Raw genomic sequence first — 16,115 nt, forward strand, 5'->3', positions numbered from 1 at the left:
TATTAGTGACATGTGTAGAGGGAACCACATTCTCCATTTATTGTGGGGACACTAATATTTTTGATACCATTCTTTTGATTTTATCATCATTTGATATTATTTTTCATAATTTTTTTTTAAATATAAAAATTAATTTTTATTAAAATTATTTTATCTTTATATAAATTGGCATGATGGTGTCAAATTATTTTATTTTTATACAAGTTGTAAAATGATAGTGTCGCAAATTTTTTTTCTTATTGTGGAACCCATTTTCTCTTTCATTGTCATCATCCACCTGGATTCTTCATCTTCTTCATCCATGTACAGACTATAAATACCCCAACAAAGTCTTTGATTATTCATCGGAGTTCACACAAATAGTTTCACATAACTAACGTAGTACCCTGTTCAACATGAAAGAAGTCATGGAAGAAGTTAACGGTATGTGCCTTTTCTTGGGGTTCAGAAATTTGCCATTTTCAACTCTTCCCAAGTGGTTTCTGATTTTACTTTTCTCGACCAATTTCTTTTTAAGAATGTTAGCTTTTGTGTATGGCTTTGGCCATGTTTATTGTCTCTCATTTACTCATAATTTTAATCCCAACACATTTTTGGTTCCTTCCGGTTACAATATTTGTCCTCTATTGAATTTTTGACCTCCCAAATCATCGAATCCTTACAAATTAACAGTGAATGTTAAGTTTTTTCCTTTCAGCATTCTCATAACTCTTTTGCTTTGTCGATCATGGCAGTGGTTCAAACCAAGGGTGGAACAGTTTCGGTAGCTTCTGCATTTGCTGGCCATCAGGAAGGTAATTGATACACTGGGTTTCTTAAATCTTCTCTCTGAATTTATGATCTGTGTTGCATCTTAATAATCAGTTTTCGTTGTTGCATTGGTTAAATAGCTATTCAGAGCAGAGATTACAAATTTTTAAGAATTGCTGTTGAAGAAGCATATAAAGGGGTAGAGTGCGAAGATGGTGGTCCCTTTGGTGCAATTATAGTTCGCAACGATGAAGTAGTTGCTAGTTGCCACAACATGGTGCTCAGGAACACAGATCCCACTGCTCATGCAGAAGTCACTGCAATAAGAAAGGTTATATAAAACACTCAAACTTCATTCCTATTAAATGTTTCCAGATTCAACAGTTTTTTACCAAATAATTTTCATGACAATACATCGAATACATGGTGATCAACAACGATTTTATTATGTTTCTTGTTTCATCTTTATGTTTTCCTTTTGCAGGCCTGTGAGAAGCTAAACCAGATAGAACTTTCAGACTGTGAAATATATGCTTCATGTGAGCCTTGCCCAATGTGCTTTGGAGCAATTCACCTTTCACGAGTTAAGGTTAGAAATGCTCTGTTTTTCCTAAGTTTTTCAAATGCTCTGTTTCTTTCGTTAATCTTACAATAATTTAATTAAAGTAGTTTAAGAGTGTAGAAATGAATGGTGAGTTTATGAATGTAGAGATTGGTTTATGGAGCAAAGGCAGAAGCAGCAATTGCGATTGGGTTTGATGACTTCATTTCTGATGCATTGAGAGGAACTGGATTCTATCAGAAAGCACAGCTTGAAATTAAAAGGGCTGATGGCAAAGAGGCTAACATTGCTGAAGAAGTTTTTCAGAAAACAAAGGAAAAATTCAGAATGTATTAGTCTCAAATCCTAATAATATCATCAACCACTAATTCTATCATATGCCAATCAAAATAAACTTCTCACTTTCTCCTATATCATGTCATTCTCATGTTAAATCCTTCCGATCATTGTAAATAAAATAATTATGAGATGTTAAAGAAAATTTGCAGCAGAATATACCTTGTTTGTTATTGGGGGCTAAATAAATAATTCGATCCCAATCAAACTTTAACTTTAACATTCAAGTTATAATTTGCTAATGCGAATATATAATATTTGTGTCACACATGTTCAAGTTATATTAATTGATTCACCCATTGTCAATAACTGTTTACAGAATCTAATTTATAATTTGTGTCCATGAACTATTTTTAGAATAGGCCTTTCATCCTTCAAGATCCGGGGCTTTTCTTCCTGCACCCCTTTCTTCCCCTTGCACCGTTAAAAAATCTATAATTCCCAAATTACCTCTCATTAAAAAGATGATAAAAACCCTGCACCTCTTTTTTTTTTTTTTTCTTTTTAATTTATCCAGATTGGATATTCTAGAATTATTTTCAGATCTAAAATATACCTTTCAAAACACCAAATCCATAATGCATAAAAAATATACCCCGAATAGGTATTTCAAATTGTATAATGTATTTTTTATACTTTTTGGATTAGGTGTTCCAAAAGTTACCTTAAAGTCTATCGGATGGGGGTTTCTTGCTGCACCCCAATATTTTTTCTGCACTTCCAAAGATTCATAGATTCATGCTCTTTCATTTATGTCTTTGAAAAATTAAATAAATAAATAAATAATTAATTAGGTAGACATAATAATTAAACAATTATGAAGTGGCAGAAGTAGTTGGTTTCCTGAATTAATTGACAATAGTGTTTGTATATGTACCCTTGCACCCCCTCTTCTTTCACTTTCACTTTCACTTCCACTTCCACTTCCATTGCAAAAGAAGAAGAACTTCCGTTGTTGGCTGAAGTGTGAATTTTGCAGTTCAGGATTCACTGGTATTTCACCACTTTGCTTCATTTCTTCTCAGAAAAAAAGCTATGCATTACAAGATAAATTTATATTTGATAAGTTTATATTTTAATGTTTTACCCATGTTACGGAAGTCATTTTTCATCCAACCATTTACGAAAGTTGACATCCGGAAGACAAGTGGACTTATGCGGAAGTGAAGTTTTTTTTTTCCATATACAGAAGTTGATTTCCGGAACACAAATGAAAAAATTCCAACTTTTGGAAGTGAACATCTGGAAGTGTATGTGTAAAACGAAAGTGAAGTTTTTTTTCGAGTGTTACGGAAGTGGACTTCCGGTCTTTAAAAAAGTTAATTTTTTGCAATTACGGAAGTCGACATCCAGAAATAAAATTTAACGGATGTCGACTTCCAGTGAGTAATTTTTTTTCTTGTGGTAAGTTGCTTTTGTTTCTTCGGATGTGCTAGCATGTGTTTTTTTTTTCTTTCTTTTCCTTTCTGATGCGTGAAGCTAAGATAACATGTTTCTCTTTTCTTTTTCCACTTCCGTAGATGCTTCCCTGGTAGATAGATTAAGTGATTTTTTTATTTAGTTTTATTTTGTAATTTTGTTGGGGTTTAAGTAAAAACTTATGTTTTATTTATTATTTATTTATATTTATATTTAATTTTTATTTACATGAATATTTGTTTTTTGTTTATATATTTTTTATTTATATATTTTTGTGTGTTTTAATTATTATTTGTCTAAGTTTACTATTTTTTTGTTGTTGTTTGTTTGTTTTATATTTTTTAATGAATATTTTTATTTTTTATTGATTTAATTTTATTTATTTTGGATTTAATTTTTCAAATAATAATTAATTATAATTATTTTTATTCAAAATTATAATTTATTATTATTATTATTCAAAATTATAATTAATTACAAATAAAATTAATCAATATTTTAAATAATTAAATTAAATTTCATTAATATTAAAATTAATTTAAAATAAATTTGTTCAAAATTATAGTTATTTAAAATTATAATTATTTAAAAATTATATTTACTCAACAATAGAATTAATTAAAATTTAAATTATTCAAAATCGTAAATAATTAAATTTTTAATTATTCTAAATTATAATTAATTAAAACTAAAATTAATTTAAATTATAATTAATTAATATCAAAACTTGTTTACATTAAAATTAAGTACAAAAAAAATTATGTGTTCATCAAATGCTTACGAAAGTCAACATCCGGTGATAATTTTTGTACACCTACGGAAGTCCACTTCTGGGCACAACATGGAAGTCACGTCTCCTCCGGAATTCATGCCTCCTACGAAAGTCACTAAATCACTGATCTATTCTTACGGAAGTCACTTCCAGTTACATAAGTCATTTTCAACTACGGAAGTCAACAACTACAATCACGGAAGTCACCACAACTACGAAAGTCAGTTTTAATTACGGAAGTCGACTTCCGTAAGTGTCATTTTCATGCTATTCATAGTCATCTACAGAAGTCCACTTCCGTTATTTTATGGTTTACGAAAGTTGACTTCCGAAATTAAATCTGTGACGATAATAAAAATTCTATTTATTTAATTATTATTATTATTTCCTACAATATACTTATAAATTTAAAGACAAAATTATACAATCATATCTAGTTTTACTTAAAATATTCACACACACACACACACACACACACACATATATATATATATATATATATATATATATATATATATATATATATATATATATATATATATATTTACAATACTGTATGCATCTTATATCTACACCATGTAGTACATCTTATATTTTCTACACTAGAAGAGGAATGAGTGTTATTTATTTATAGTTTTCCCCTCATATACTGGTTTCAAATAGGTGGAGGGAAATGTTATGGATAGGGTTCACTTGGACGGTTGGGGGTAAAAAAGGTAACTTTGATTTGTCCTTAGATGACAATCGACGCATTTGGAGCAGAGAGAAAAGTGATGGTAGAGTTTCTCGTTCCCTGAAATGTTACAGCCACAATGTTGGCGAATAAGGGATCATGCATGTTGGGGGTAGCCATCTATGATGAGGTTATAAAATTTTTGTGTTTCACACAATCATAAAATAGGGAAGTGAGGCAAATATCACAAAAAAAATACAGCATATCATAATAATATAAAATGAAATGAAATTCTCTCAAATTCATAAAACTGGATTTTATTCTACTTTATAAAGATATTGATTAATTTTGTAGAGACTAGTCAGGATAAATGAGCTCATGACCAACAAAGTAATTCAAGAATATCTCATCTTGAGTAATACTAACTCGTTTAAATTCCCAAGGTCATACATCCAACTACAATAATCAAATCTTTATTTATCATAAATTTTATTTCAATATTAAACCATATAATTATATAAATAAATAGATAGATCAATGAATAATTAAAATAAATAAAAAGGACCAATACGTAACTGGAGATAAATATAAATAAATAAATGAGAGTAAAGATAAATTGAAAAAATAGTACCAGTGCAGAACTAAAGATGAATATAAATAAATAAATGAGAACGAGAACTAAATATAAATTAGAATGAGGTTAGAGACATTTCACTTAAATGTAAATATAAATATAATTATGAGGAGATAAGAAAAATAAATAAAAGTCAAAAGATAAAATGATAAATGTTTCCTCCCCTTACCTCAAAGATTGAAAAAGATAAATGTACGTTTCTCTTTTTATACACTCACACGGTTAACACTCTTTTTTTTTTAACACCTTCGTTGTTTTTATCATTAACTTCTCTGTATTGCTTCCTTTCCCTCTCACTGTCTTTTTTTTTTTTTTAGCTTTGAATCTTTGCTATTTATAGACATCTAAATCTATACATACATATATAGATATACTTTTGCATTCAATTTCTTTTAGATTTTATTCAGATTTGGTTTATCTCCATTTATCCAAAGCTCTAAGCATTTAAGGTTCTGACGTTATGTACTTAAATTTTATCCAACGAAGTTCAATGTGATTAGCCAAACAAGAATGCTATCATTATATTTCCTGCATCTGTATCAAAAGGAATAAAACTCATATATATATATATATATATATATATATATAATTTTTTATTTTTTTTGTTTTTTATAAAAATTATCTTAATTTTTTTATCCTTTATATTTTTATCATTTTATTTAAATATTTATTATCATCATTATAGTAGTACTTATTAATTATTATTATTATTCTATATATATATATATATATATATATATTTTTTATGAGTGTCATTATTTCTAATAAAATAAAATATTTATAAATAATGTGATATTAATAAATTGTATATTATTGCATTATAAAATTTATGCATGTCACAAAATCACTTGCGGAAGTCGACTTCCAGTTTGTGGTTTGCATTTCACTCACATATCTATGTTTCAATCAACACAAAAAATGTTTATACTTATAGATGCATGGCAAACATGGCATCAACAATACAAAAAATGAAAAACTATAGAGGGATATGATTACCTGTTAATGTAAAAGAATAACGAAGGGAAGAGGGAGACCAGAGGAAAAAACAGAGAGGATGAATGTGACTTGAGGGGCGACCTTATAGAGTGAGACAGAGGATTAGGGAGATGAGGTGAGGAGGCGGCTAGGTTTAGGTTAAAAGAGAATGAAGAGTAATTTTTATTAAATGAGATAGTGAAAAGAGAGAAGTGATTGATTTAAAATTTTAAAATGATGAAAGGGTAATTTTAGATTTAAAAAAAAAAATTGGAGGTCCAGGAAGAAAAACCCCTATGACATCGCAGGAGAAGCTTCCCAAGATCCAATCTTTTAGCCCCGTCTTCATGTTTCCCAAGCCCATAATATTTTAGCCCGTTGAATTAACATTTGAAGAGAAATGACCTTAATGAACATAATAGTATGATATAAAATGTGGTGAATAGGATGTAGAAGTTTGGAGTGATGTAGCATGTGAGTGTGGAAAAGTAACGAATTTGACGAAATCATATGTGGGCGTAGAGTGATTGGGGGGTCTCAACTCATTATTAGTAAGGGAGAATGAGTCAATCGTAGTTTCTATTCGCACAAATTAAGGATGTTTGACACATCATTTGTTGTCAAATTGGTATGAAAGGTATATAGGGCGCAGCTTTTCTTTACCACCTCATTCTTCTTCCTTCTACTTGTTGATTTCGATCCATGACTTTGCTGCAACTCATTGATTTCTTCTATGTCTTTTTCTCAAGTAAACTCACTCTTTTCAAACCCAATTATTTATTCCTTCTTACATCCAAACACGGCACAGTCAACCCTACTCTCTTCTTCTTTCCAACTTAATTAACTTCACAAATCCAGATTAATTTACTGCTTCACGTCCATTATCCTGCTTTTTTTTTATTTATTTAAATAAGTTAGTTTAGTTCCAATATATATATTTTTTTAACTATAATTTACTAAAAGTTTCGTGCTACTTCATCCATATGGAGCTGCTTTATTTTAGGAGTGGAAGTTAATCTCTGCCAGAAAAAGTTGTATTTTCATAATAAGCAGATTTGATTAAACGAGTTCTGCACAAAGTTTGTTTACAAAAGAGATATATTATTATTATTAGATAAAAAGAATATAAAGTAGAATCAAAACTACAAATTTGACTTGACCACTCTTGATTGGTAAGAGTATAACGAGTGTCACTTAATCAATGATCGAAGTTCAAATTATCATTATCTTTTTTATGTCAAATATATATATATTATACTGTCAAATCAATACTATATTTGTTGTCATATCTATTATGTTTTTCTTTAAGAAGGTAGGTGAAGATTAGAAATGGTAAGGGAATGATTTGGTACAAATAATGATTATCGATTATTTCTTCTTTAAAAATCTCAATCGAAAGTTGATTGGTTATAATTGAGACGTCTAAAAGATGGAGATTAACTGCTAATTAAGTTAAAAAAATGAAATGAATGATGATAATTAGTTTTCCATAATTCATCGATCATGATACATGAAAAGTATTTACCCATTTACTAAATATAAAAGTTTAAATTTAGAAGATAGCCTAATAAATCAGATCCAAGTAAACTAAATTGTTGCGCCAATTATCCATGAAACACTAGAAAATTGTAATTAAAAAGCTAAAATCTAAAAATGGTCAAAAGTTCAATACATAGGAATATGGTTGCAATTGTACGAGAGATTAAGATATTATTTTTAATAAAGAAAATTTAAGGTAACAAATTTGTGGTTTTATTTGTATATTAGTAATTTTATTTATTTTACATAACTCATCTTGAATTTTTACCGTCTTCTTATTTAAGTGAGTCTCTTTGAATATCTATCTTAATAGTGGCTGTTATGACATATGGTTTTAAAGAGTAAATTGCGATAAAGGTCTTGGCTGTTTCCCCATTTAAACTTATTATGACAATTGTTTCACTTCCTTTTAGAACAATTTAGTGCAGTCTTATGTTTTTAGGAATACTTTATGTCTTTAATTTATGTTTTATGTTTCTTACTTCAGTTTATATTTTTTTGCCATGGAAATGTGAGAGGCCTTATTTAGCTTTTTTAAGAGTAGATTCTTTTTATCGCATACCACCGGCATTACTACCATTGTCAACAACACCACCAAGGACACTTGGATAGTTATGTTGCATGAGAGGATATGTAATTTTACTCTTGTAAAAGTTGTATTTTGAACACTACAAGAAAATACCATAATGGTAGTGAAATTTCATCATCGAAAATAGACAAATTATACCAATAAATTTTAGGATTTTGATTACCAGAAAAAATATCCATTGCAATGGATTTGTTGATATAATACGTCGGTAATCGATCTGTTTATAAAATTCGTTGGTAATTCAAAGTTTTTATTATCGATAAAAATTTCTGTCAATAAAATGAATGTCAAAGTTTCTGCTTTACCTTTGACCATGTCGCAATAAAATATGTTGGTAATTTGTGGATAATGATTTTTTTAAATCTACTAGTAATTTTACTTTTGAAAGTTTGTCAATAAGTTCAATAGTAATTGAGTTTTTTAAAATCTATTGGTAAATGCATCAACAATTATATATTTTTTAAAATCGTTAGTAATTCTATTAGTAAATCTCCGTCAATAAAATGAATACCAATTTTTCTGTCAAATCTGATGAAATATTTGTTTTAAATTAAATAGAGTTGGGTGAGAAAATTAACAAGAAGAGAAGAAAAAGAAAAGGAGAAGTGAGTGGAGGAGGAGGAGGAGGAAGAAGAAGAAGAAGAGATGATGATGACATGGCAGCAACACCAATATGTAAGACTCAATTCATTAGGGATGTTACACAATAGCAATAACAACTAAGGTGGCGACAATAACGACAATGGAAGCAATAGAGAAGGAGGAAGAAGAAGAAGGGAGAAGAAAGAGGATGAAGATGAAGAAGAAGAAGAGGAAGAAGAAAAAAAAAGTAAGACCAAATCATGATATTTATTAACATATTTTACCAAAAGAAGAAAAATTGTTGATAGTTAACAACGGATAATTTCTGACGAATTTATATTCATTGGTAATTATTAACAAATAATTACGAGTAAATTTATTGTCGACAATAATTACTGATAGATTTTTCTATATGGCAGTAACATTTATCAACGATCATTTTACTCACTGACTTTTGGATGTCAGTAAGTCATTGATAATTTCATTTTATTGGGATATTTATACAATTATCGATAAATTGTCTATCAATAAATTTGATTTTTTTTTCTATAGTGAAAGGTTTCAAATTTTGTCTTGCAAAACTTGCTTAAGAGAGTTTGTAACTTTTGTTGGAAAAATTACATATTGAATATTAATATTTTTGTTAAATATTAGTGAAAATAGCACTTAAATGTTGCACAAAGTGGATTTTATTGTACATTTTATGTATGATTTTATTTATTTATAAACGTGTTTATACGAAAAGAAGATTATTTTCTATTACATGTTTTTCAATACACGTGCTCCATTCTCAAATATGCTAAGTCATGTGGTCCAATAACATCTATTCAAATTTGCTGACCTAAAGTTGTTGGAAGATATATTTGTTGGATCAAACATCCATATATTAACCGTATATGTGATCAAATATTGATAGTTTGATTATGTTATGATATTCCTTACTACCACAAATTTACATATTATTAGGTATATATGATAAGGTATCATATTATTATTATTATAATTCTGCTAATTATCAAATATACGATAAATTACTACTTTATTAATATTATTTGATATGACATTGACATTACTCGTTTTATCATGAGTCATAGAGTCCAAAAATCGTATAAATACACATAGTATTTCACATAAAATACATATTCTCACACCCACTCTCTTTTATTCAAAAGATCCAAACTCTTTTATTGACTTGAATGTTAGAAAGTATCTTGCAAGTGAATCTTTCCCTCTGTTCCAATCCTCAAAAACATACACTAAGATCCCTCAACCTACTTAGAGCTTGCTACTTGTTCAAAGGTCTACATTTTGAATCCCGATAAAAACACTGTTTTTTTTTTTAACAAAGAGATATTAACTTAAAAAAATAAGACATTAAAATGAAAAAAAAATCATATTCAATAATTTCGACACAAAATTTGTATAAAAAAACCAGAAAAAACAAGAACTTGGAGAGTAGTATGATAATTGTTGTCATTATAAAATTAAGTTATCAAAAGAGGACAAAAATATCATAACTGAATAAGAAATATGGAGTAAATATGAAAAGAGAACGTTGCTATCAGAAAAGAAAAATGTGCAAAATAAATGTGACTTGTTCAAAGTGTATTTAGAAATATTTTTAAAATGAAAACAAAACCACTTTCTAGATTTATTATAACTAAAACTAATTCAGAAGTCTTAGTTTAATTATATTTTTGTGAGCATTAGTTTTTAAATCACTTTCTTTCTAATTAATTTTAAAAGTTGTAGTTAGATCTAATTGTTTTACTAATAAAACTATGGGTTAAATATGTTTTTGTCCCTCAAGTTTCAGCGAAATTTGAAATTAGTCCCTCATCAAAATTTTTAATCAATTTAGTTCTTTTAACCATATTTTGTTAAGTTTATCTGACGTTTCAAGCGCATTTCATGATAGTATTTAAATTATTTAAACTGTTTGACACATTTTTGCTTCAATGTTAACTTAAATACTATCATAAAATGTGCTTGAAACGTCATATAAACTTAACAAAATTTGGTTAAAATGACTAAATTCACGTATTTTGAAAGATGAAGGACTAAATTAATATAAAGTTTTGATGATAGACTAATTCCAAAATTCACTTAAACTTGAGGGACCAAAAATATATTTAACCCTAAAACTATTAACAATTAAATTAATTACATTGAAAATTCCTTGAATATAAATTTAGAAATTTCATGTAAAAGTTATTAAAAAAATTAAAAAGAAAAGTCGATATACTCTAGATCATACTTTCTACATCTATTTATGCTACCGACTTTAAAAAATATTTTCTTGATCCATCCTATGAAAGTCAATATAGAACATTCATGGTAATAGTACAAAGATAGAAGACTCTTATGTCCTCTATCGTATTTCCGATAACCAATCCTAGAAAAGAGTTTTTATGCTAACGTTTTTGTCATTACCTTAATATTTAAATGAATTAAAATTTTGAAAGATTTCAACATTCACATACTACCCCGAAGCCAAGGCATGGTTCATAACTTAGTGTGACGTTTTTGAATTAACGTGAGCATACAAGGTTTTTCATTACTCATTACTCAACAAAACTTATTTTCTTAACTAAGTCTAAAATTAAGTCAAAATTCACGTACGCGGGTTAGACGCGTAAACAATCTTCTTCCAAAAGTCTCCTTCCAGAAGAGCTCACAAAAATAATACTTTTAATTTCTTTCAATCCTTTAAAAAATATCTTAAAAAATGACATTGGTTTATTTCGTCAATGCATTTTATTAATTAATTCAATATAAAAAATAACAGATTTATAATCAAACATGTTGTCAGTTTAATATTTAATTTATTTTTATACACTTTTATTAAATCTAAGAAAATGAGTCACAAATTTGTTTCCTTTAAACATTGAATTTGGTTGGATAATACTTGAATATTTTTTAGTTTTGAACAGTATTTGAAGGAAGGTTCAAGGTTCCTTCGTGGTGAATAATCTATACGACAAAAATATAATGCTTACATATTTATCATGACTTGGTAGGGTTGGTAATACTTGGTCTATATTTGACTCTCTGTCAAAACCTTGGGGGAGAAAAATAATATTAAAACAAACCACACTTTTCTATGTAGCAAACCATATATTATATATTAATTTTATATGCTAAGGTTGAGACAGCAAAATCAACCTTATTCTGAGGACATTATTTCCCTGAAATTATGTTCATCAACATTTATCCATCTAGCTTGGATTTATCCTCATGCATGCCATTATTCAACCCTATAAATATAAACAGTTGCGGGTCACTCTTGTTAGGAAGAATATATAATAAGATAACCAAAGTTATATAACTTCTTGACATATATGAAAATGACCATAACTTCGGGTCTCAAAAAATAATTACCATAATTGTCACTATATTGCAATTTTGGTCAAATTCCTTTGATGCAAGTATTGTAATGTCATTTAGTTCAAGTACAAAGAAGTTTTTTTTTTTTTCTTTTTCTTCGAGACAAAGTTTTTGTGTTTACTTTTCCTTTTACAAAGACAAGTTGAGCCAGATATAGTTGGAGTAAAGTTTTAAAATAATCAAGAAAAGATGGAAAAAGTAGTTTCTTTTCCTTTTTTTCGTCGAATACTAACGGAAGTATCTCTAAAGGTATTTTTTTAACACGTCAAAAAAATATTATAAAAATAATAGAAAAAGTATAATAATCATGGGGAAACTAGACTAGTACTCATCAAACCAAATCATAAAAGAAAAAAGGAAAAAGGTTGCTTCAATTATCAAAATTTATAACTAATTAATAAAACTAGATAAGTTATTCCATAAAATACAAGTTTATCTATGAGCAAAGAATAAACTCTAAATACTTGAACTATCTAGAAAGTAAATTCTAAAAAAGAACCTAAAAATCACTAAAATGTTTTAGGAACCAAATGAAAATCACGCTTCAAAAGGATGAGTTTGTTCAAAGACTGGCATAATTACTAAGAGTTCTCAAAAGTAAGAATATTCTCATTGAGTTTGTAAGATTAAACACCACAAAGAAAATTCTATTACTTTCATAGAAAAAATCATCAATAAAATCCATTTCTTGAATTTTCATGTGGAGCCTTATTTGTGTTGCATTTTACCCAATTAGTCAAGGGAACATATCAAAACATCTTCATCAAACTTGGGAGAAGAAGGAGGGTGGGTAAGCATAAAAAAAAAAAAAATCATGATGCAAAATTTCGAGATAGAGAAGATTGTGAAACCTTATGAAAGGAAAGATTAGCTCTTGAAAGGAGGGTTGAATTTTGAAATCATTGACATAAAGATTATTTGTGTTATTATCATTTTCTTCTTAAATCGGCAAAAGACACATAAATTAATGAGAATAACAAATTACAATGACTATTTTGAAAATAAGTATGTACTTGTAATGAGAAAGAGAGAAGAGAGGCTATTTTGTTTCAAACATTTCATACAAGACAAACTTATTATCTAATAAGAAGTCTTTCAATACACTTAGCTCTATGTAAATATCTTTTCACTACTAAAAATTCTTATATTACATGAAAATTTTCTTGTAAATATGTTAAAAAATTTTGCAAGAAAGAATTTTTTCCTGCTATTTTTTCTAAAAATTTTATTTAGCAAGTAATTCCTTCATGGATAATTATTTTCTACAAAATTATAAAATTCACAAATATTTTTTGCAAAATTTGTTATGAAAAGTGTTTTATACAAAATATTTTACAAAAATATTGGTAGTAATCTCTTGCAATTTTTTTTTCATAACAAAATTTACAAGCATTTCCTAAAAAAAAAAATTCAAAACAAAATTTGCAGAAAATATGAGTTTTTTTAGTAATATTTTTGTGTATATATTCATATTTCCAAGAGTTATCCTTTATTAGGATGTTAAACTTAAACCTAGAATGATATCATATACCTTGTATTCTTATTTGAGACGTTTAAATTTCTAGTTTATATTTTAACCTTTGTTAAAAATTCATTCTAATAAAACTCTTTTAATGTGTAAGCTAGAATTACTTGTTTATCACAAAGAATACACTAATGATTTTAAGAATTTGGAAAATTTGTACAAGAATACTAATATAGGAAATCATAAATAGTTATTGAAAAAATACCATTTTGCACTTTGTTAGTATAATTAACTTGAGAAATCATTAAGAAGTGAGCATAAATGGAGAAGAAATGTAAAAAATGTGTTTGTATTTATTTTCTCTTCATGTGTGTTTGATTTAGTATCTTTAACTTACATCATTGAAATTTTATTTTTAACATTTTCAAATAACTTTTTAAATAAATCATCTTGTAAATCTTCCATTCTTTTAAAACTACAAACGATAAAACATCTTTTTCAAAGGCTTCTTAAAAAGTTCAATATTATTCTATATAAAAAAAAATAACTTGAATGATTTTTAAGTTAAAAAAATATTAATCTAAATATTATAAAATTTAGGGTACTTTAAACTTGTCCTCTTGCATACAATTAGTTGATCCCAATTATTTTAAAGTGTCTCCCAAACATTGAAAATGTTGGTCGATGTGTCCCTTGATGCAACAACAGCTGGATTTGTCTTTCAATCTTTTTGTTTATTCTTTTAGACGTGTGAAATTGAAGTGCATAAACATAATAGTTAAAAAATTGTGAAGATTTGATTTTGAATATATGGAAAATGCAAAGTGTTTTTAAAATATGTGTTGGGGAAATTTCCCTTGAATTTCTTGAATAAGCGTGTGGTGTACTTTGTTGGTTTGTTTAATAGTAAAGGGTTAATGTTGCAGCCTGAGTCACGGTGGATATTCAATAATTCTCGTCCTTTTCCTTCATTTTCCTTTCCATAAATGAAGGGAAAACAAAGTAATCTAGAATCCAAATTTGTCCCTTTCTTTGTTGGTGGTGAGAACCAAGGTATTTCTACATTGACTTACAACAACATTACAATAACATCATATAACTTTTCCATAATACTCTAATACAACCTCAACCTGTTCCAGAAAAAAAGAGTCTTCATCAATAAATGCAAATGGAACATATTATCAAACAGACACTCATCAAATCGTGTCACACGCCCCCTTCTTTTTATTTTCCTTTTACTAATAAAAAAAAGTTAACTTTTAAATTGTCAGAAATTTAATGTAAATCAGATATAAGATGTAAATATTATTTTATAAGTTGATTTAGGTTTAGATAAATTTAAAATTTATTTTTTTAATAATATAGTTTATCTTAACAAAATTTATTATTTATTGAATCTATTGTTTCATATGTTATCGGATCACCTTTAATATTTAGTCTCATACAAATATAAAAAGTGTCATTATATATAAATAAGTACAAATCTCTTATCTTATTAGTTAATTTTGTAAGATTAACGTAAATAATGAAAAATAAAAAATATTTTTTTAATTTATTTTGAAAACATATATTTTCTTCGACCAAAGAAAATATTAATTGGAATAAGAGCATCTAGATCTAGAGTTAATCATAAGATAAAAATATGTGTTTCATATTCCATTTGAATATCTTGATATGACATAACATAAATCACAAGAATAAATCTTCTTTTTCTTATTTTGAAAATATATATTTTCTTTAACAAAGAAAATATTAATTGGAATAAGAGCGTCTAGAATGAATCATAAGATTAAGATAAGAGTTCCATAATATATTCCCATTTGAATATCTTGATATGACAAGTTTTGTCTTAAGAATAAAAAGTCATTCTTCTATCACAAAATTATATGTTTTTGCAAACAACTAAATAAAATGTTCATAAGCTTATGAGTTTTATAAGACTCTTGCATAATAATAAAAATTGCAAATAAATTTTAAAAGTGATATAATACAGCAAAATTAACAAAAGTAAATTAAGATACTTTTTACTAAAAATAAATTGTCTTAAAAAATTTCGTACCACAATGGAATCTACACAAACTAAATTAAAACCTTGTAAAATTAAACTTAGAGATAATCTTACATCAAAGACTAATCACATTAATCACATTGTATTGATTTGAAAAGTGTTCACACTGAGTGAAATATAGTGTTTCTTTTTATATATATTTAAAGTAATCTTTCTAAACTTTTAAAACAGAAAAATAAAAAAAGTAACCTTTTGAATATATATATATATATATATATATATATATATATATATAATTTCCTAATTTGTATATAACTTAATTATTAAAAATTATTTTATATATTTTTTAGAAATGTTTATGAAAAAAAAAAGTGTAAATAAATACTAAAATACTAAATACAGCTCATGATACCCACTTTTTAAA

The 16,115-nt window shown here is 27.0% G+C and overlaps 1 protein-coding gene across 1 annotated transcript; it reads left to right on the plus strand.

Annotated features, from left to right (window-relative positions):
- Nucleotides 1–247: 247 nt before the first annotated feature.
- Nucleotides 248–1,807, plus strand: LOC114196027 (guanosine deaminase-like). The gene is made up of 5 exons (XM_028086518.2): nucleotides 248–423; nucleotides 735–794; nucleotides 891–1,081; nucleotides 1,235–1,339; nucleotides 1,460–1,807. Exons 1-5 carry the CDS (start codon nucleotides 396–398, stop codon nucleotides 1,646–1,648), a joined length of 573 nt encoding a protein of 190 aa, XP_027942319.1. The 5' UTR covers nucleotides 248–395; the 3' UTR covers nucleotides 1,649–1,807.
- The last annotated feature ends 14,308 nt before the right edge of the window (nucleotides 1,808–16,115 follow it).

The sequence above is a fragment of the Vigna unguiculata genome, chromosome 9 (assembly GCF_037176805.1).
Source record: "Vigna unguiculata cultivar grain cowpea cultivar isolate G323 ecotype 2 chromosome 9, ASM3717680v1, whole genome shotgun sequence".
NCBI lineage: Eukaryota > Viridiplantae > Streptophyta > Magnoliopsida > Fabales > Fabaceae > Vigna > Vigna unguiculata.